Source organism: Anser brachyrhynchus (genome assembly GCF_964034855.1).
Source record: "Anser brachyrhynchus genome assembly, chromosome: 12".
Classification (NCBI taxonomy): domain Eukaryota; kingdom Metazoa; phylum Chordata; class Aves; order Anseriformes; family Anatidae; genus Anser; species Anser brachyrhynchus.
In genome coordinates this window covers 14,814,106-14,837,159 of record NC_137707.1, presented here as the reverse complement: position 1 = coordinate 14,837,159, position 23,054 = coordinate 14,814,106, and the positions used below count along the sequence as shown (strand labels likewise).

General features: G+C 40.5%; 1 protein-coding gene across 2 annotated transcripts; it reads left to right on the top strand.

The window, feature by feature from the left end:
• The first annotated feature begins 3 nt into the window (after positions 1 to 3).
• LOC308176818 (galanin receptor type 1-like) lies at positions 4 to 21,225 on the top strand. Of its 2 annotated transcripts, none has more exons than XM_080553075.1 (4): positions 4 to 3,183; positions 4,256 to 5,248; positions 6,860 to 6,925; positions 20,418 to 21,225. In XM_080553075.1, the coding sequence occupies exons 2-4, from the start codon at positions 4,322 to 4,324 to the stop codon at positions 20,733 to 20,735; spliced, it is 1,311 nt and encodes a 436-aa protein (XP_080409201.1). In that variant the 5' UTR covers positions 4 to 3,183; positions 4,256 to 4,321; the 3' UTR covers positions 20,736 to 21,225. The 2 variants fall into 2 exon arrangements, with proteins under 2 accessions (XP_080409201.1, XP_080409200.1); XM_080553074.1 differs by having other exon boundaries at positions 3,385 to 5,248.
• Positions 21,226 to 23,054: the final 1,829 nt, after the last annotated feature.

Below are 23,054 nucleotides of genomic sequence, written 5' to 3'. Positions count from 1 at the left end.
AAAAGTGAGAGAAAAAGGCTCTTTGTTACCTCTGAGGCTCCAGTTTAGTTCACGCACTTGTACATAGGGCGTTAACAGTTTCAAAGACCTCGTAAAAGATGTTTATATCTTCTCCTGTAATACAATTTTCATCATTTTCATTGTTTTCATTGTTGAGACACACAGGTTCAATTCCAATCTTCCACCTGCAAGACTTAAACCTTACCACTCAGAAAAGGTGAAAGGATTCAGTTATTAGTTAAATTGACTTTTTAACCATAGAATTCACGAAGCAGAGAAGTCACACTCCAGAAACCCCTCTTCTCTCCACTAAGTGCCCTAGCTTGAACAGTCAGTTAATTTCTCTTCTAGTTCTGTGATGTTTGTACTCGCTGCATTACTTCAGCATAGCTCCCACATGAGCCCAACTACCCCATACAGCTTGGCCGACGGTCTAGTAAAAAAAGTAACTTTGCATCTAAGGGATCTAAGCTTCAGTTCCTTTATGAAAGGGATTATGCAGGGTTGGAAAGGAATTGAATCTGGGCCAATATATACAGAGCAGGCAGCTGAACCTCCTGCCCCTCCTGGGGTTGTACTTCAGGAGATAAGGGCACTGCACCTTCTCACCCCAGGGTACAGCCAGGCTTGGGACCACAAGTGGAGAGTGGGCTGTTGCAATCTCCAAGTGCAGACACTTCAGACCTACTATCGCTCGTTTCCTAGGAGCTGCGTCTAGGTAGCTCATCAGCCTAAAGGGCCTTTTGGCCCCAGTTGGCCTTCTGAAGAGCACAGTACATAAAGACAGATGCTGAACCCAGGGCTATAGAGTGGACTTTTGGGGCTAGATGCCTACTTGTTTTGCCTTAAATGGATCCGGGTGTGAGATGTAATCCACTTTCTCCAGAGAGAGAAAGAGAAGTGTGACAGTAAGACTGCTCGCTGTGAGGCTTGAGTGGCCTCCTTCCACTCAAAAGTCAAGAGCCGTAGAGAGCTAATGCAGAGGTATCAAAAAGCTGAGCCATGATTATCAAAACAGTAAGTGATTTTTGCAACATGCCTGGTATTCAGTATAATTAGGAGCTGAAGCACCCATTAGGAATCAGAAAATAGACAAATTGGTTTGTACCTACACAGGCTAAAAATGTTACCATTTAAATATTAGCATCTGATGTTTTGTTCCCCCCCATCCTTTACCCTTGTTTCCAGAGCTAACTTCTCCCTCTATTCTCCTTACTGTGGCTGTGCCAATCTATCCACAGAGATCCAGTGCTGGCCTCCATCTACAACACCTCTGATGCCTGCTAACCAGGGACTCAGCACGTGAGCCCAACGCTTTCATTTACCCCAGCATCAACTCAGACAAATGGCAACAGCATCTGGCTTCCATTTGTCTTGATCTCGGTGATGTCTGCCAGACTTCTATTTTTTCCTTACTCCTACAGAGAATATTCATTTTCCACTTAGTTGTGTTTAAATGTTTGTTGTCTCTGTTCAGGAAGCAACACACTGTTTCTAAAGAACTGCAGAAGTTGTAGTTCACATGGCTCAATCCACACTGAATTCTTTGTTCTGGATTTCAGGCGAACCACCTCAGATTTTACTATACCACACAGCACGTGGACGCTGCCAGCAAGTCAGATGTGACAGCTCCCAAGCTATTTGTGCTCCTGCACTCAGTAAAGCGACTTGATTTCCTCCACCTACCTGGACTAAAGGATATGGCTTATGGTAACTCCTTTGTCTGAGCAGGGTCAGTGCCCAACCCACAGCATTTGGGCTGTGAGTTCTCAAGGACAGAGGATTTCTCACTGTCAGAAACAGACTATTTAAAGCAGTTAGGAAATGGCAGAAAGAGGGAATCAGAAGAAAGAGCCTTTACCTTTTCTGGAACTTTCGAATGTCACAGTAAGCACAGTTTCAGGATAAGTTTTTGACAAAGCCTGTAAATTACCACTGAAAATTGTTTCCTCCCAAGTAAGACCAGCCAGGAATACTCCCATAGCAGCCAGCTTCTGAAGTGAAATTTGCAGCATCTCGGTTCCCAGCTGAAAGCAAGCTGAGTTTTTGCACCTAATTTACTGGATGTCTAATCCAGCGTGTCAGTAACACTTTCCACCCAGAATATTCACTCTCCTTCCCAATCCCCTGGTCACGACACTCTCACTGGAATATACAAATTCTAGCAGGCTAGGGTGGTTTGTTTGGTTGGTTTTGATTTTTAATTTTAATTGTATTCTGAAGATAGAAAAGCTAGGAACATCCATGCTGCAAGAATTCAGGAGATCTTTGAAAAAAAATGCATTCAGATCTGAACAATCCTAAAATCCCTCCCTCCTCACTAGCAGAACTGTGCTTTCTTCTGCCTATTTTCTGTGTAGTGAACCATGTAAGCTTTCAGATCTGCAAAGCTGTGTTTGTTCTGCAGGTGACAGACAAGCAGTTCTCAAATTCCTGCATGCATTGTCTCAAATCCCCTGCAGGAGAAACCACTCCTGTTGTAGTCATTTATTATTCTGCTCAAATCCAGTATAAGGAAAAAAAAAAAAAAAGTACACTCATTTACTATGATTGCTGTGGGTTCTTCTTAAATAATACTTTCTGGCATGACTGTCCACTTAAAAACAAAAAAAAAACACAGATCTAAAATACAGAGATAACTATTGAAACAACCACCAATAGCTTTCTCTGAAAAGTTTTATGAAGTTATATGAATAGTATTACAGAAGGGACCTTACTAGCAACATATCAACAAAAGGAAAAGCAAACATGTTTAAGTTTCCTGATTTAAGGATGTATGCATACTCAAGGATGAGGGGAAAATACCAGCAGTTAAAACTAGTTACTGAATGATGGGACTGTTCGAGGGGGAGGAAGGACAAGAACCGACAGAGCTGTCTGCAAGCAGTTAAGGAGATGAATCACCAGTAGATGGCACTCAAGTCTTCATTATAACGCCATGCTTCGCAGGGTCCCTGAAACCTGTGCACTGAAAGCAGCTGTCTGCGAGCTGCGGGCACAAATCCCAGCAGGCAGACAGAAGATTTGGGGAATTGGAAGGTTTAACGGTGTCTGAGATGCTCTGCCACAGGACGCAAAACAGCCGGGTTGCGGAAGACCAAGAGAGGCGCAGGTGGCATCCAGAGCGGGCTGCAGAGAGGGGACGATGTCCGGAGGTGATCTGCTCACTGGTACACAACAAAGGTAGATGCGTTTTCCTTTGCAGCTCAGACATCCTTCACGCTGTCTGCTTTCCATCTCACCCCATAAACAGCCTCAGAACTGTATCGTGCGTGTGTGTGTGCACTCTTCCATGCAAGAAGCTGTCCTGCAGGCACAAATCACTCTGTGTTAGTACCGTTCATCTTTGCCTAAAAACTTTTTTCTTCCCTACTGCCTGTACAGTTCACAGAATATCTTCAGAAACACGAGGAAACAGACCATCAAAACCAAGTTGCTTAGTGCCTTCTAGAACATGCATGCTGTTTTTAGAAGTAAGCATCAAGAACATAACTAATCCATTAATCCTTAATAAAATTTCTTAAAAGAAAAAAAAAAAAGCCATCTCTCTTCCCTGGCAGGGAATACTACAGCTGCTCACAGCTACCAGGACTGAGCCTTTCCTTTTCCAGTACAGATGCTCTTGGCACTTCTGGGCTGAACCCAGAACTTCTTTACAGCTAGATCAACAAGAACCACGAATATTCAGGCACTAAGGAATTTGGAAAGATACAAAAGAAGTGGCAGTAGCCAGCTTCTGAGACTAAGGCTTCTCCAGGCTTTTGTGCTGAAAACACTACTTTCCAGATTGTTTTGTGCTCTAGCATGAGCATATTGGAGACTGAAACAAAACGACAACAACAAAATACTGTTCTGTTTATATAAAAAAAAAAAAAGCCGCGTTTATATTTTCTCCTGTTTCTGTGGCCAGCTTCAATGATGCTCCTTATAACATTGCACAGGATATCATTCAGCATCTGCTGCTCAATCCATCCCTTTGGGTTAAAACTCGCTTTCACTTTGTTCTCTTTGTTCTTCCCCTCCTCGCGAGTAGTAATGTATGGAGACAGGTAACGTATGGAGACAAAGCCGACCAGGGTTACTCTCTGAATGGCTCTGGTCATGGACAGCACTAGTTCTTGCTGTCACAGCTCCGAGCAGAGCTGGAGAGCAGGTACAGCAGCTGCAGCTCCGGGGACTGGTGTGGGAGGGAAGCTGAAGAGGAGGGGCATGAGGAAGCCAGGCTGCAGCTTCTTTGCCTCTGCTTCATCCTCAGCCCTTCTGGCACAGACTTTTCCTGTACCACAAGAGCTCCTCCAACAGCAGCTACCAAACCCCTTGGATGAGAGCAACTTCCGAGACCTCTTTTTGCCAGTTCCTGGAAGAGACAGACAAGACTTGGAAGAATCATCCGAAGAAAATTGCTCCCCAAAGCAAAGGCACAGAGCATTGGAAAACCCAAGCATTCAGCTTCTGGCCACCATCAACAAACACAGGGCAGCTGCCCCACAGCAGTCAGGGCTGCAGCGACTGCTCCCTGGTTTCCAACCAGCCTGGATCCATGGAGGAGCAGGAAGACAACCTTGTGCTTTCCTTTGGAGCCAACACCAGCAAGTGCAGCCTTGAGACTAACCAGACAGGGGCCCCACCATGCTGGTCAGGAGCAACCAGAGGTGGCCCTGAGGTGGTGATCGTACCGGTGCTTTTTGGCTTGATTTTTCTCCTGGGAATGGTGGGGAACACCCTGGTGCTGGTTGTCCTGGGGCGTCTCCGTCCTGGGGGACGCCCATCGCGCAGTGCCACCAACATCTTCATCCTGAACTTGAGCATCGCAGACTTCTCCTTCTTGCTTTTCTGTGTCCCCTTCCAGGCCACCATCTACTCCCTGCCAGAGTGGATCTTCGGTGCCTTCTTTTGCAAGTGGGTTCACTACTTGGCCATGGCGACAATGCTGGTCAGCATCTTTACCCTGGTGGCCATGTCTGTGGACAGGTACATCGCTGTGGTCCACGCCAAGCGTTCATCTGGCATCCGCAGCAAACGCAACGCTGCCCTCGGCGTGGGTATAATTTGGCTGCTGTCTCTACTCATTGCCATCCCTGTGGCCCAGCACCAGGCTCTTGTGAGTGGTCACCAGCAAGCACCCAACAGCTCCTTCTGCTGGGAGAACTGGGCGGACGGATCAATGGCCAAGCAGACGTACAAGGTTACCATCCTGCTGGTGGGATACCTCCTGCCCCTGGTGCTCATCACCTGCTGCTATGCCAAGGTGAGTAAGAGGGATGTGAGTAATATTCAGATAGAGGAAAGGATCAATCCCAGCCTCTTGGTGGCTTAGATTCACACATGCAAGCTACCCAGCCAAGAAATAACGCATTCACAGTGCTTCCTATATTCCTCCTAGGATAGGATGCTTCTCTGGGACAGGGGGAGGGAAACAAGAATGAAATTACACCATCTCATAAAGAGGAATGAAAAACATTTCTATTCAGGGACAAAGCAAATACATGAAAGTTCAATCCCAGCCTGACACCCAAATCTACTAAAGATTCCTGCTGATTTTTGTAGTTTTCAGTTTGTCCTCTCTTGATAACAAATGTTTGCTCCATGCAAGAGAAAAACACCATGGAGGATGAAGCTGTGCAGAGAGTGTACAGAATTAGTATCAGAAACATTGCTGCCTTTTTTTTTTTTTTTGACACAAATCTCAGACTTTGTGTCTTGCAAAGATTTCTAGAAAGATATCTTAGGATTTGAGTTTTCTTCAGCAGTGAATCTCTTCCTTTCTTCTTGGGAATTGCCATTGTTCAAGTTTTTTGTCTCCTCTTACTGATCTTCAGCATGTTTGAGACAGACAGTAAGTCTATCAGTTGTGATGGACTTCCAGAATCAAGTTTCTGTGACTTTTGAATTAATCTCCTATTGAGTATTGCCTGGTGACTGCTAGGGAGTAAACTTCCTTGTCACTAGTCAGTTGCATGTCAACTCTTCTGAACAAAAATATATTTTCCTGAAATTTAAGCTCATGTCTGTTTAATCAAAAGTTGTGATACTTTCAACACTGATTTATTTCAGTATTGTCAGTGCTAAGGACAGGACAAGGCACTTAGATTTAAGCTAAAAATCTTTACATCTCAGGCCTTGCTTGTCACAAGAGGAAAAACCCACTAGACTTCACAAATCCTGTCCCTTTGTCTCCTGTTGTTTTTCCCCTCGCTGCCCTTGGTGAGCACAGCAACAAATGGAAGGGGAGCTGCATTTAATAGAGGTTTTATTTTGTTCATTAACTGCTTTAGAAAACTTACCTTTTACCTGCAAAGGCCAAAGTATAAATATTGCCAGGTTACAGCTGTGCTATAATCAGGTTCCTAAAGGTTAATCTAAATGTTGTTAACTGAGAATTTCCTGACAGGGCTCTAACATTTCTTATGACTCTCCCTGTGAAAGGGGAACCCACTCCAACTGCCCCAGCTGTTAGCGCTGCAGTCAGAAGTGGCAAAGCAGTCACACAGGGGTACAGTGTTGGCAGCCTGTTCTCTGTCTTTCTATGTAATCAGCCCAGAGAGTAAATGTGGATAATTTAAACACAATCTAAAAATCAAAAATCCATGGAAAGTCTCCTGTCAATTTCAGCATAGTGTCAGCTGAGCTCTTAAATAATGCTGAACTAAGTCTTCTTAAAGCTTGGCATTTTCTCCTTCAAGAAACAAGCTTTGAGAAGAAAACTGGGGAGGGCTTAGAATTAAAAATCTCAGTGCATCACATTCACCTCTGAAGTCATGCCAGAGCAATTCTTTAACATCTGGTGCTCATTCAAGAGGTTCAATACTAATATATACAATTCAATTTCGTATTCAATGTATTGCTCCTTTTTTTCAAGGTTTTATATCACCTCCATACGAAAGTAAAGAATATTTCTAAGAAGTCAGAAAGATCTAAGAAGAAGGTAAGCATCTTTAATTTGTACACTGATATGTCAGATTTATAAGATAACTAGTAGTCTTTTCAAGCTCCATTCACATACAAGTGTCATTCGTGTCTTTCAGCTCGAGTTCAAATTCATGTTGACAAGTTGTTATATCTTTATAGACACAGTACAAAGTGAGGCCATTATTGAATTGCTCTATTGATCTCTACACACATGCCTGCTGGACTGCCTTTTGACTTATTGTGCTGTAACAGAAGTCCCACAAGTACACTATTTTTACATTGACAGGCAGAAAGATATTCAGACTATTAGAAGATCTAGGAATTTGAGTACACTTCAGCAAGCTAAAAGGAAAACACGTGAAGAACCCTGAAACTGCAGTACCTCAGTTTTGCTGCAGTTTGCATTTAAGATCTCTAAGGTTTGCATCTAGTATGTGGTTGATTTAGACCTTGGTTGGCACTTTGACCTCTCTGCAAGTCAAATATCAGCTTATCCTTGCTCAAGCTGTATGAAATAAGCAGAATTGCAAGAATTAACTGAGGAAAATACTAAGGATAGATTTTTTTTCCTCAATGTAAGAATCTTAGAGTGAATAAGCCATAACTAATAGACGTTTTTAGGTAACAAAACTCATCAAGAGCAGTGATGCAACATAAAATTTACCTGTCATGAAAAGAAAAAACACTATTTCAGTCAGAAGAGTTATAGTTGTTGTGTGTGCAGTTATGAGCGAAACTACAGGTTATCCAGCTGGTCAAAGGCAGGAGGTAACAGGGCCCTGTTAACATTACCTGCTGATAGGACAGTCACAGTCCGTGCCAGTGGCACAGCAACCATACAACCCAGATGAGCAGCGTGCATGCCACCAAGCTGATGTGACAGCCAGTGGAAATGATGAGGTAGCACTTTGATTTGCTCTCAGCCAATGTACTGGACAGTTTCAGCTGCTACCTGCCACTCTGGAGGGCCTTACAAGATTTTGCCATGACCCTGTGTATGACCAAAATGAGGGTTATTACAGCAAACATGGACATATGATTGGAAAGGGTGCAAGACACAGAAATCAAAGCTTTCACAAGACTCCAGGTGAAGGGTGGCTGGAGCACAGACACCGGTACCACAGCTGCACGAAGCTACAGAAGTGTTAAAACCCAAACCCGCTTCTGGGCATAACAAACTGCATCCAGTGGGTTCTTCACTGGTGTTACTGGACCCCCCCCACCTCACCCCTGTAGAGTTAGATCACTCACAAGATGAGGAATTCAAGGTACCAGATTTGCCAGCATACTGCTGTTATACAACAACAGAACAAGATCCTGTACCTCTATTGATTTCTTTTTCCACCAAAGGGACTTATTATATTGGAAACCAAAAGGTCTCTCTCTAAACATAACAGAACCACCTGTTGCCTACATCAGAGAAACTAATCTGAGTAAGATAATATTTGCATGCAGCCAAGGTGTCACAAGAATGTACAGTGCTGATCAACATAGATATCTTCATGAACATCCTATTTAGGAAAAAGCAGATGTACTTGAGGATGCTAACTGCGCAATCTGGATGCTGTGGTAGCATCTCAAACAGAAGTCGAGGGTTTTCAAAAGAAAAATATACTTCAGCTGTATCCTCTGTAATATTATGCTAGTTTTTCTGGTCTGCTCTGTGCTGTTTTTAGTTGATTTTGAGCTGTTACAGAGATTTTGCCAGTCTTTTATGACTATGAATCCTAAATAGATTTAACTGTAGATTATATTTAGTTTCTATGACTTCATTACATACACTCAGTTTTGTTGGTACCACACATACAAGTATCAATCCATAATCAGTCTTGCACCCCCACTGCCTGTAAGGTTACAGCTCAGCTGATATTCCTATGCTGTGAAACAATATTGCAAAGACCACAGAAGTTATAATACACAACACACACAACATTTCACTGATATTTTCTGCTCTCCCTTAGGGTGTTTTTGATCCTGTTTTCTGTGTTCAGATGCTGAGTTCACATAGTAAACATACAAAGCCCTACAAATACTTTGCTCATCTGCTTGTTTCACTTGTTTCTGAGTGTTTCTGCTTTACTGAGATTAATTTTATTAGTCTAGCTCTTCTAATTTCAAGCAGGTTCTGACAAACATTCTTTCAATCACATTTTCTAAGGCAATAAATCGTGCAATAATCAGCTGCTGTGTATTGCCTGTTACAGCAAACCACCAAACCTACATGAGGCAGGCTACACTGAGGAACACCATGCCTTATTCTGCCTACTGAATTTCTGTTGAGTGCTGCCACTGCTACAGATATACCGTGAATTAAAACTTGAGGACCAGGAGTGTCATTTCTGGGCAGATAGACTGCTTTCTGCTTGTTACCCATACTGAGTCTTGTGTGCTTAACAAAGATATGAATAAAGCCTGCCCAGCAGTTACCATGACAAAAGGCAAGCAAGATCATGTTGATGGTTATGTTTACTTCAGCTATAGCAAATAAAGTGTTAAAAAGCACTGTTCTTTGCATAGAATAATCTCATAACTCAGGAAAATTACCAACAAATCCCTAGTCCCTAAATCTGGAGAAGAGAAGGCTCCAGGGACACCTCCTTGCAGCCCTCCAGTACCTAAAGGTGGCTTACAGGAAAGCTGGAGAGGGACTCTGTCAGGTAGTGTGGTAAAAGGACAAGGGGGAATGGCTGGAAACTGAAAAATGATAGATTTAGATTAGATAGTAGAAAGAAATTCTTTACTCTGAGGGTGGTGAGGAACTGGAACAGGCTGCCCAGAGAAGCTGCAGACGTCCCATCCCTGGAGGTGTTCAGGGCCAGGCTGGATGGGGCTTTGAGCAGCCTGGGCTGGTGGGAGGTGTCCCTGCCCATGGCAGGGGATTGGAACTAGATGATCTTTAAGGTCCCTTCCAATCCAAACCTTTCTATGATTCTATGAAACACTTTGGATGGTGTAAATTCCACTTCTGTCTTTTCCATACCTATATAAAAATGGCCCAATACCTATTTCTTTCCTATATTTGAAGAGAATGCTACCAACAGTCAAAAATTGGTCTCATCTTCATGTGAAGCCCTAAAGTTACAGATAGGTTTTTTTTCCATACTCATTTCTTCAAATTTATTTGCTTGCATTGTTTCCAGATTTGACCTGTAGAGTTAGATTAAAAACAGATCTACAGTTTCTTCAACTTTCAGTTTCCTGACTAGATACAACTGAGAGGACTGATCATAAAAAATACCTTTGACTTTGCCTGTTCAGACAAGTTAATGGCAGAGCATTTTTTCCTCCCTCCCCTTAAGTATTTCTATGGCCATAATTCTGGAACACCTGGTAGCAATTGTTGTTCCTCATGGCAGTTAGACCTAGTTAAATAGGTGATCCCAAGATAAAGGGAAAAAAAAAAGAATCAAATACATCCCTCCACATACACACATCTTCCACAGTTTGTCTCCTGCCAGCACTTTCTGTTGAGAAATTTCTCATTTATTTTTTTTTGCAGGCTAAACAGCATCTTTGACATCTCTACTGCAATTACTTTTTGTTTCACCTACTTCTCTTCTTTATAAGGAATCTTTCTTGTGCAACCTGCAGACTCGCTCCATTCCCAGATGTACTTTCGCAGTATCCTCGAAACACACTGCGTGTCAATCATTTAAAGCAGATTTTCTTAAGAACACTTCATATTAGAGCCTAATAGAAAATTCATATGTGCATGGCAGTTCCGTTAAATTAGCTTCCTTCATATGTACTTAATTGGTCTATTAGGGACAAGTACTTTTGTTTGGTCTTAGTTCATAATCTTTAATGATAAAGCAACCAGCTTTTGCTTGTTTCACTCAGATGTTTGACAAGTGAATCTTGCTCCATGTTTCAAAACTTAATTTAGCAAATACAAAACATTCAGCTTTATGAAACACGTGCAATTTCAACGGCCAAACCCTTATCACCTTGGATCCATCAAAACAAAGTATAACATGAAAACAAGATCTTTCAACAGGAGATGATAATAATCAGATGTGAATCAGGTAATTTTCAGTGTGCATCTTGACTACACTGATATGGAAAACAAAGTGTCATATGGGTACACAAAAGAAATCAGTCTGGAACTATGACCACTCAGCACTTACTTCATTCCTTTAATTTCAAGAAAACAGGACAAAAAAACACAGCAGTTCTTATCCTCCTTCTACCCCTAAGGGAATGGCTTTGGAGTGTGGTCTATTTTTTCTTTTTTAAAGAGATAAGCAGTAAATTTTGCAAACAGCTATTTGTACTGACCTCACTACCTTCATCTAGGCTATATAGGTGAGTAAAAATGTTCAGAGAATCAAATTGCAGACCTCAAATCCACGTTGAAGAAGAGTTGCCACTGAAATGTATGCTGGCATTGACACTGCAAACAAATTTCTTTGCCATGAGCTCCAGAAACTGTATTACCTTTTCTTTGGGCTATACAGACTCTTCAAGATAGAACACTTCCAAGATAAACAAATTTAGAAACAACACAAATGCCACAGAGTGAGTGCCAAATCAACTTGTGAATCTAGATAAGGCTAACATTTAGAGAACAGGTGAGAGAGCCTGCTAGATGCAAACCTAGGGTAGCTTCCAAAAAGATGATCATCACATGGGTTGGACAGTTCCAGCGTTGTGACAGCATATACCTGACTTTCCTAGTTGTAATGCTGCAGCAAAGAAGGCAACATAAAACTCAATTTAATTCTATCCAAGCATACAGAGTACATTAACAGAACACATACTTAGTACTGTAGTTCAACCTCTCCCTTTAAAGTTTTTTTTTTTTCCTAAATAAGGATACAGAAATCAAACAATGAACTACGTTACTAGAAATTTGATGTTTTAAGAACTCTCTTGCTTATTTCCTCCACTGCTTTGTTCTGCACTTTTCAAGCACAGCATGGCTTTCCTGTGCCTGCCACTGCAGCAGCGCTCTCAGCCTTCCCTACAGGCTTGTTTGGTGCGTGGTGCCCGCACCCAGCAGAGGATCACCAGCTGCGCAGGGACAGAGCAGAGCTGCACATGCAGACACACATGCCTGCTGTCAGTCAGCTGAGGAAAGAAACAAAACCCCCTCAAAAGTTAAAATGATCATTACAGTTTTTAGCTACCTGCCCAATTAAGAGAAGCTCTGACACATACACCTGAAGTAGGGTGGCACTGCCACTCCATTTGTCTCAGCTAGATTGTGCATGCAAAAAAGGCACACGTGCCAGTTTCCCCATTTAACTTCTTGCTAGCTGCACAAGCTTGCCAACATTACAATTGACATGGTGTGATATTGCAGGAGTCCCCTTTGTAATTTTAGATAATGTTTTGTTGAGGCCGGACAGCAAGACTATTTGCTCGGAAATCCTGTGCACCTCTCAATCAAAAATAAAATATATTTCAGTCCTGTTACTTCCATTGTGCATAATGCAGAGCACAGTAAGTCTTTGGCTCCGAGGAAAGTTAACAATTCTTTATCTGATAATGTTGAAAAAGTGTTTCATGACAGCCCAGCCCTAGGAACTCCAAATATACATTTTTAGTAAATAACATTTTAATAATGGAAATGAATGCAAACCAAGGTCTACTCTGATCATGAAATGGCCCTGTGGTGTCTTACTGGCTTTTGCAGCACCCCAGGGTTCCTCAATGTTTACTTAGTTTTGTCCTATGACATCTCTAAAGAACAATCTGAAATGCTTCCTCAAGTTTTAAAATGGTTCTGAGGCTGTGAATTTCACAGTTATTTTGCAGGCTCCCTTGAAAGGAAGGTAGAAGCTGTGGAATCTTTAGAGGCAATAAAAGTCAAAAGCTCCAATTAACAGGCCCATTGAAACATCTAAATCTAACAAATTAGTACTATTTTATTTTTAGGTACAATAGAAAGGCGAACCAATCTTACCACACTCTTTTGTTCTCTATTCTTCTCATAGTAACTCCTAAAATTTTATTTTTTTTATTTCTCCCTCTTATAGCCACTACTTGACAACTGAGCCAATGTGTTCATAAAACACATAAACCCAAGATCTTGCTCCAAAACTGTATTAGTCAATTTAAAACACATCTCCTTCTATGAAGCTAAGATTATTTTCTTCCTCAGCTCATATATTCACAACTCTATATTTACCTATACACAAGTTCATTGTTTTTTGAAGGTTGTACCACAGCTTGAGGCCCAACGTACAGAATTCCGTCAAGGTAGATGGCTATTCCTGAGCATTTTGGTCAAGAGAGGCAGACAAAAGTTGCACTGCAACTGCTTTCCTGTATGCTGAACTATTTATTTGACTTGTATTCACACAGCCAGAGGGTTTTCATATAGACTTAATGAATGTGATGTTCAATGCTTAACCGTGACCAACACTAAGGACAGCAAAGTAGCATGGGAGATCTTGGGATCCATCTAACAAAAAAATATTAACAAAAAAATATTAACCAAAAGTGAAATCCTGCAAGCTGTTTTGCTAACAAGAACCTAGGGCAGCAAGAATAGAGAGCTTCATTACCAATTAGTAGATAATAAGAATATCATAATGCTTATAAGCATTTCTGAATACAAAGTGAGTCAGTATTAAGAGCATCAACAGAGGGGATTAGCGGCATTATCACAGAATCAGAGACGTGCAGGGGAGTAGTCAGACCAGTGCAAACAAGCTACTAGGAAAATGAAAAGTTCACCACTTAGCAAGCAGCCAAAATGGGCTGATTACAACTGAAAGTTTATGTTTCAATCCCTCCTCTTCTTCATTACAGCCAACTGCCATTTCTGACCACAAGAAAAAAAAAAGAACAATGGGGAGGAAAAAAACAAGAACACTTTCAGTGCAGTTTTTAGACCAACTATCTATTATCAGGAGTAATAAAAGAAAGACCAGAGGGCAGTGAGAAGCGCTTCATAAGCATGTAGCAGATGAGTTTGCTCTGAAGCAGAGGAAGCTGCTGCCCAAAATTTAAGCTGGTTAAGACTAGATATGGATTTTTCTGAAACACCCGTTTGAAACCTTGTGTTTTTATCACGAAGCTATAAGCATATTTCTGGAGTTCAAATTGTGCTTTGGTACCTTTCTAGTTTTACAACTTGACAGGCAGAAAAGGATGCTTACAAATGCATCATCGGTGGGCGTCAGATTTGTGAACACAATAGAGAAGAACCTGACATCAGGAGAGAAAAAACTGACAGCTGTCACTTCTGCACATTGGCTTAGAGAGACTGAGCAAAGAAACATTCAATTATTTCTGTCTTCTGAAAATAGGGGATAACAGCGTCTAGGGCTGCAAAAATTGTTCTCCTTGGGAGAAGTTGGTAAGTACCTCCAGCAGTACAGCAGGAGATTGTGCTGAGCCATGCATCCTTCCTGGGTACTGACACAGTGTAGTATCTAAAAGTAAAAGCTTAGAGCACCATGGGTCACTACATTTTGGCCAAGCCTTCACCACACTACAAGTATAATATATATACACATATAAAATAAATAGCCATGGCTGACACCCAGTAGCTAACCCAAATCAAATATTGGGCAATAAAAACATGTACCAACTGTCTCTCAAATATCAGGGAAAAAGAAGATGCAAGCTAGAGATAAGCATAACAAAATAAAATAATTCAGAGAAAACACAATCAGACTTTGTATTACAAGTCAGGAGAAAAGTATTGGCCCCCATACAATGGCTGAGGAAGCATGGTATGGTGTGAAGAAGCAGCGCTAGCTAGAGTAAGGCTGCCTTTGGCGTCACAGCAGTATATTATTAATTTAAACTAGTTTGGAGGAGTGAAGGGAAGCAAGACACAGAGTCCAGAACAAGTTCATTATACGCCCAGTCCTCCTGCAAAGCAGTAATAAAGAAAGAGTTGTTATTTGTTAATGAGACAGCACAGAAAAAGGGGCACAGGTTTTATGCTTCTTCCTTCAAAATCGTGGAAAAGGAGGAAAAACCTCCACCATATTCAGAAAACAGTAACTGTCCCACTAATGAAGCCCAGTTTTTCTGCAAGCTAGTGAGAACATACTGTTCAATAAAAGCCTCATTGAATGTTCTTTCCCTTTCCTGTTTGGCTGAGGTACAAATGGATAGTCTGATCAGCTCTGAAAAAAAATAAAAATCTGTGTCTAGACTAGATGAGGGAAGTGACAGGCTCTCTACCTTTAGACTGTTCCATCCATTGTATATTTTATCTCAAGACTGTTTATTAACCTAATGCATCAGGTAGTTCTTCACAAAAAATAGATAAGCTCATGGAATACTTGCCGTGTAATGAACCAAATGTTTCAATCTTAATTTTGCCTTTGACAAGTTGAGACAGCTTCATTAGAAGCTTATCAAGAATGACAACTCCAAAATCAAAATTAAATGCTAAAGACTTCATTATCCTGCAAAAAGTAGGTACTTCCCTAAAAAAGGGTCTTTAAACATGTTTCAACATTGCTTTCTGAAGGACGGGGAAGACTAAAAGCAAGATATGGCTTGTTCAGGGCTGAAGAAAATCAAAGGAAAAAGAAAACTGGGAAATCTATAAATGAGGGTCAGATCACACATGAATATAACAGAAGAATAAGTGAGTAAATTCTAGGCAATCCTGCATGGCAGAAACATTAAGGGGGGAAACAAGAAGTTTATCAGTTTGACAAACAAACATTTATGATTTCCCCCAGTCTCTATTTCCCATTCTGCCATTGATTCACTGTATAGCTTCAACACTCACTTTGTACAACAAATAATGCACTAAGCTGTTTCATGGAGCTTCTCAAAAGACTTCTAGGAGTGCAAAATATTAATAAGAGTCAGTTAAATAATCCAGTGGTGGCCGTTGTACATGCCTACTATAGACCCACTGAGACTTCAGAAACAAACCATAAGGTTAGCATTAACTGGGCACAGCTAGACCAACAGTAACCCATTAATGGTGCAAATTATCACAGCTCACTGAACAAACTCAAACTGTACACAGGCAATTTGGATCCATCCTCTGCAGCTGTTCACAGTCTATATTAGCACTAGTTTTAGACTGTTACCATCTTAAAAGTAAAACAATGGTTTTTTTTCAGTTTCCTCTCTTGGCCACATATCCCTTAATTTGAAGGGAAAAAAATAGACAAATTTCCATTTCCAAAACATGTTCTTTGAGTCCTGAATTATGTAGGTTATTGATATAGTATTGTCTATATTCTCATTTGCAAAATCCCAAATAGCTGGATCTCAGAAACAGCTTTGTGCTAACACATAGTGACTGCAAATCTGTTTTTAATATCCATCCCTATGCTGAATGCGTGGTTTGCCATTTCACAGTAAAAAGAAAAAATAATCTAGGTCTATATCCCCTATTCAAAAGAATCTTTCAATGCTTGTAGCCCCCTAATTTAAGCAGAAGGATGCTATGAAAGGTTGCCTTGGTAACATGCCTAAGCTATTTAACATTGTTAGAGGGTAAAAAAGTAGCACCATTAATGCTGGTGAGAGTTAAGAATGGCACTTGCTATTCATCATTTCTTTAGCACCCATCTTACCACAGTAGGCAAGCTAGACCCCACAAGGCCACCAATTCTGTGTCTTTCAGTTCCAATCGTACCAGCACGTTACCAAGGACAGCATCTGGTTCCCAGTGTGGTTGGTCACTTTTAGGAGTTTGGGAGCAAAGGTTGTACACTCATGTGGGAACACGCTTTGTCACCTAATATGTTAGACAGAGCATTTTGGTATGCAAAACAAGGAAGCATCCAAAATATACCAAGTACAGGATGAACCTACAGGCCTTTCAAAATTAATACAAACTTACTTGATATATCTATTTGGCAGAAAACGCCCTGCTCCCCATATTTTTTTTAAACTTGTATCATAAGCAACTGTTTTCTCTTATCTGCACAGAAATCTTGATCTGATACAACATCCTCCTAGAGTTTAACAGATTTTAACTGGCTTGTTAATGCAGTTAAGGCAAGCAAAGGTGACACTGTTGGCCCTCATCCAAACGCATTTTTCGACTTCAATGATTGTCTGTTTTTATTGCAGGAGATCATTGCTGCAGGCCCTATGTAAACAGAGAAAAGATGTTGCCTATCCAACATAGGAAAAAAACCTCCTTATCCTGCAGTTGACTTTTCTGCAGGGTTAAACAAATAGGAGAAAAAAGAAAAAAAAAAACAGTTCCCAAGAAAGCAACTTTAGCCTTCACCCACTTTATTACTGTCAGAGCAAGCAGAATATACTTGAAACATTTTAGTGCGATTCATTCAAGTATAAAACATGATTAAATGTATGTTATAAACAGCAATTATAATTCTAGTGTCCTCTCATGTTCTGCAGGTTTTAATGCTACTATTTAGGAAGGTCCGAACAATATGAAAGTCCTGATCTAACTCCATTTGACTAGATGACATAAGTCCTAGCCATAGATTTAATAAAGACCTATATCTGAACACATAAGCTTAACATTTTCTTAGAACTGCAAGTTGGTTTTGAAGTATTTTAATGTTTTAAAAAAAAATAAAAAGGATTTTAAAGTTCCTAACAATCTTATGAAATTTCAAGAACATCATAGGGCTGTTACTAAAGTGAAACAAGAATCTGGAAGACAAGTGAACTTCCTGTAATTTTGCCCCATACCTCCAACCCCTTCCAACAAGCTAGTTTATAAACATTTAATACTTGTTTATAAATATTTTAGCACTGCCTCCCATAGGTTCTTATGTATAGGATTGCAGTCAGTGGTTATGATCCCAGACTTTACACACCAAGATCTAATCACCTTACCTTTTTTCTTCTATGAAGTATCACCACTCCGCTCTTCCCTGGAGCATATTGCCATCAACTCCAGAACATGGTCTTTGTAGTTAGTCTGCAACAGAGGAGTCTCCTGTTAGCCAATAAACATTCATGAACAGTATACCTAACTCATTGATATAGGAAACTAGAAAAAAAAAACTCTCTGAAGTAGACTCCAGAGGAGAGAAATTTTATTACATTTTTATTGAAGTGCCACTGACAAGGGAAATACTGCAAATACTCTGAGGAGAAATATTTAATTTGTACCACCACTGTCTGTTAGGGCACCAGAGAAATCAACATAATCCCTTAAGAAATTCAGCTTCATTAGTTCTGTGGCTCTTTGAATAATTTCCTTGTTTTCCTCATATTACTCTTCACACAGGGTCAAGCATGTGCCTTAGATAGTTACTAAAACAAGTTGCAGTTTCCATCTCACCCAAAGAACACAGAGAGTATCGAGAGAAGTGCAAGTCACGAAATGTTTTCCCATTTAAATGAAAGTCCAAAAAATTATCTTCCTCAGCCCATCTCTATCCTGCCACCTTAGTCACCACTGAAATACTGCCAAGGGGATGTACTTAACTTGGCAAATCATGCCAACCGTTGTAGTGCTACAGAAAAGTCAGAGAGCATATGGAGATTTTGCAGCAGCTATTTTGTTTGCTGTATTGTGGGGCAGGGAGAGATTTCCCTTCTCCTAGAAGAGGTTCCAGCTTAGGTGTTTTATATATGTAACCCTGACTCTTTATAGCTTCTATTTATAAGTTTTAACACAGCAATTAAATAAGTTTTTGTTCACTAGTAAATTATCTCTCTTGTACAGAAGTAATCGCATCCTGTTCACTTGAAATCATGGAAGGGAGTTACTGACTGAAAAATGAGCTTAGACCTGTAGGGCTGTAAACCCTAATTTGAAATGAAGCCTAACTTTTCAGTTTTCTTCAACACTTTTCTGTTCCTTGTACAACAACTCACATTCTTCTTAGAAGAAGGATAATATCTGCATATTCCCAAAATGTTGTATTTATTTAAGTGACAAAATACAAATGATAAACACTAAAGTTGAAAATCACACATTTTGCTGAGAATTAGGCGAGGGAAGTCACCTGCTACGCATCTGCTACAATGCTCCAAGAAGAAGGAATTAAATGGGTAAAAAAAAAAAAAAGGAAACAAAGAAACAAACAAAAACAGCATTAATGGCTCTCTGGGCCTTGCTCAGTGTTCCCTTTATGTGCTACAAGTAGAAAGTGAGAGAAAAGCAACCCCTTCATGATACTTAAACTTGAGTACTTGGGTACTGTTCACACAGGCCTCAGGGACTTGCAGGAAGGCAAGTTATAGTTTGATTCAATTCATTGTAACTTACAGTCAATGAAAGTCATACTTCATCTTCTTCAACGACTTCTGAAAGGAAAAAAATAATATAAAAAAAAGTAGGTACTTTTATTGTCAGACAGACCCCTAACCATACCAGGTTGAGGAGGCTTTGTTCAAAAGGGGATACGCCCTTTCAATAAAGGCTGAGTTACTTCTTAGCATGCATCTGGCAGGTCCCCTCAACTTTAGCTTTACAACATTTATAGGGAAAAGGACTTTGCCTGCGTTGGTGTGGATCTCCTCTTCTGGAACAGCAGACAGCCTTAGCTCACTGCCCCAAAATACAGACACCCTAGTCTTTACCTTCAACCCTCTCACCATCTGGGCTCCTCACAGCCCAAGCCCTTCTCCCCAGACTACCCTTTCCCATCAACAAGAACAAAACCCCAAGAAAGAGCCAGCTAAATTTCACACTAAAATAACTCAAGCAGCTCCCATTACTTACCTTGGTTCCTGGCTGCCTTTCCCCCTACCTCTTCCACTCAGGTAGCCAAGCCCTCACACTGCTCTGCCATTTTGTGCAGCCCTTCTGAGGCACTGCCTCAGCTCTCTTTCCTCTTCCCCAGCCACAGCTGTGAGGGGCCACCACAGTTGCAGTCAACAGCTCACTTCTCTTTAACCTTCCTTTTGGATTATGACTTTCAGGAACATTTTTCTGGAAAATTTTACCTCAGTTTATTGATATGGTGCTGACAAACAATGGCTTGTGAGGGTGATGGCCTAGCTGGAGAGCTGGCACTGCAGGGTCACATCACCAGCACACAGCCCATGGGCAAGCTGGGATCCTAGAGGCATATTGTCTAGCTAGGAGTATATCCTAGGAATATTAATAACAGAAGAGGACTGTATATTTTTAAAAAAGCCCCTCTACATTGGTTGGTGTTTTTTGTTCTGTTTGTTTCCCCCATAAGAGAGAAGCTGCTGGAGAAATTTTTCTCCTCAGAAATGCAGAGGTGTCCTTGTTGCCCCCCTCAGTGGCCTATTTCCATGCAGACAATTTTCCCCTGTGGTTATTTTCAATACTCTTAATGTTCCTTAGCCTTCAAACGTTAGAGAATATTATTTCAACTTTTCCATGTACCATGGTTAGCATTAGTTAAAACTTCTGGATTGTTTGAGGTTTTATGAGCACTATCTCCGTTGTCTCTAGTCGCCCAAGTGAAAATCTGAGAGCCAAAATTCTGTTTCTACAGGGAGGAAGGCTGCTTTTTAGCATCCTTTTTCATACTGTCATAGTTTGCCCACCTGGCAGTGGTCACCATTGCATGTCATGCTGCCTTCACTACTGACAGGAAGATGAACTCATACCACTGACTCACTTGAGCACGGCAACGATTTAATACTTGATCTTGTCTTTCCAGACAGCGCAGACAGTGCTTCTCGTGGTCGCTGTGTTCCTGCTGTCCTGGCTGCCGCACCACATCATCACAATGTGGGCAGAGTTTGGCCACTTTCCCTTGAACAACATCTCCTTCACCTTCCGTATCATCTCCCATTGCTTGGCCTATGGGAACTCCTGCATCAACCCCATCATTTATGCTTTCCTCTCGGAAAACTTCCGCAAGGCCTGTCGGCAGGCCTTCAACTGCAAGTTCTTCCTGAGGCCAGTCCCTCCTGAGAAGCTGGTCAGAATACGCATGGAGAACTTCTCCACCACGCACTCGACCACTAATGTGTAAACGTGGCTCATAAATATGTTTCAGGAAGGAGGGGAAAGGTGATGTCTGGGGAGACCAGTTATACAGAGGCATTTTAGGTACCTTGCTACTAGGCACTGGGCTATGTACATCAGAAGTGTCTGGATGTCCTTGCAGTACCTCTAAGGTAAAACTCATACGCTGTTGTTGTTATGCCCATAAAGGCTAATATATGAGTTTACACAGAAAGTGGAATAAGGATAGACATAAAAAGAACAAATAAACAATTGTGTGTGTAGACTGTCATTAGGATGTGAACAGTGAGTGATATGACATTTAGAGACAGAGCTAAGAAGCAGTTTGGTTAAAGTCTAGCTAAAACGACATCAAATATGTCTCTGTTTCTTAAAAGAGTTTTACCATATGTGAGCTACATATATTTTTAGCTCACTAGCTATGATGGGGTCTCTAAACCTCTCTGAAGGCTTCGCTATAGTATGTACTTACTCTGTAGTAAAACAGAACATCTCACTGATGCGGATGTCTATGTTTGGTGGCTCTGTATCAGTTTGCATATAGCAGGATTTGAATGTTTGTGTATTCCTGAATGTAATTGCTGCTGCTAATGACTGGCTGTAATAACCATCTCTCTGTGAACAACAGTAGGAAAGTGAGATTTCTCAATATATGCTTAAAAGAACTGCAATTTTGTTTGAAAGTAATGTTTACAAAAGACTTTATTGGTAAATGTTGTGTTCTCTTAGCGTATCTACCCAAAGCTTTTTATTGGCCACTTTAGTATACAAATGTCAAAATGTCTTTTTTTTTTTGATAAACTGTTTTGATCAACAGTGCCCTAGCAACAATCAGTTCAGAGCATTTGCACTGAGTTAAAAGTTACTGCTTGTAAATATATAAAGTGCATGTTACTTCAAATTTAAGAAGCATATGGCTGAAAGACCTTTATAATTTCACTGTGTTATTTAATTTGATTTTCTATTGTGTGCTTCAATCCAGACTGACCAGGCATGGGACTCACTGTAATATTATTCCAGATTCACAGACTGTTGCAGAGTTTTTAAAAGTGAGTTATAGAAGTTAACCTAGAATTATACATCTAAAAACTATAACAAGAATATCCAAATGTAACCTTGTAGAACATCTTCAATGTCTTTTGTTATGGCCATCAGAGGATATATAATTCATTTTTTGTAACATATACATAGTACACCAATCATTCATTTTTTAACATGTATATATAATACCTCGGTGTCAAGTAAGCCTGCCATTAGCTTTTATAAGCTAATTTTATGGTGAATTGATCAGAAATCAACCTTCCTCCCATCTTCCTTTCCTGCATTTTAACTCAGGAAAAAACATACTCTCTTATCACCAGTGCCACTTAGTTACCAATAAAAAATAAGTGGATGCACTAATTATGACTGAGCATTGCCAGATAGTTTTGACTGTGGATCCTGAGTCAGAGGTAATGTTTATATGACATCATTTAACTTCTTTGGAACTGTTTTCCTGCAGGAACCAAACATAAACTCCAAAAAGGCTGCGTGATTTAAAATCAGTCACACTATTTGCTCTGCTACTAACGGTTTCCAGCTAAAGAATTAGAGCACATATCTACAATAGTTACGAAAGTTTAGCCCTAACTGTTTGATTTAGCCTTGTATATTTATGAGAAGATGGATCCAGGGAGTCTGACACCCAAACTCCTAAGCAAAAAACTTCACTCCAACTTAAAAGGGCAACTCCGTATATTGAACAGAGAAACACAGTCGGCATCACCAGCTGCCTGATAAGAAGACGCTTAATGGAACAGATAGTAACTCAGTATTTATGCTAAAACGATGAAGTACTATGGATTTGAAAACCGCCTTGTCTTACATCAGATTCAAATTATATGACACTTGAAATGGAGTCAGCCTGAAAGCGGACAAGCAAATATTACTCTTTTTTTTCTTGGAGTTTAATACAGTTTACTTCATTTAAGATAACTGGTGTGTCCACAGCTGAAGGAAGCTATTTCTCAGCAGTTCAGAAAATCTCATAAAGCGTAAGATGCATCAAATGGAAATAGGATTTTCTGTAAATTATACTACAGACTACCCCCAAATTTCTGCTTAAGTATTTACCTTACTGCTCATACTAAGTATACTCCTGCTTGTGGATGCATGAAATGCATAATTTGCAATTGAATGAACTTCAGATATTAGGCAAGTAGTCTATGCAATGAATGGGTCAAAAATATGGATGTTTTTACACCTAATTTAGAAAGTTGAAAGCTTTCCACCAAATAAAGTAACTTTACTACAGCTTGTAACTTCCCCTAAGAGCCCTTTAGCTGTG

Bases quoted from the DNA above. Each gene is read 5' to 3' on its own strand.
- LOC308176818 (XM_080553075.1), top strand. From the start codon at position 4,322: ATGAGAGCAACTTCCGAGACCTCTTTTTGCCAGTTCCTGGAAGAGACA. The intron at 5,249-6,859 runs GTGAGTAAGAGG...CTTTTTTTCAAG, and splicing joins TCACCTGCTGCTATGCCAAG to GTTTTATATCACCTCCATAC. The intron at 6,926-20,417 runs GTAAGCATCTTT...TTGTCTTTCCAG, and splicing joins CAGAAAGATCTAAGAAGAAG to ACAGCGCAGACAGTGCTTCT.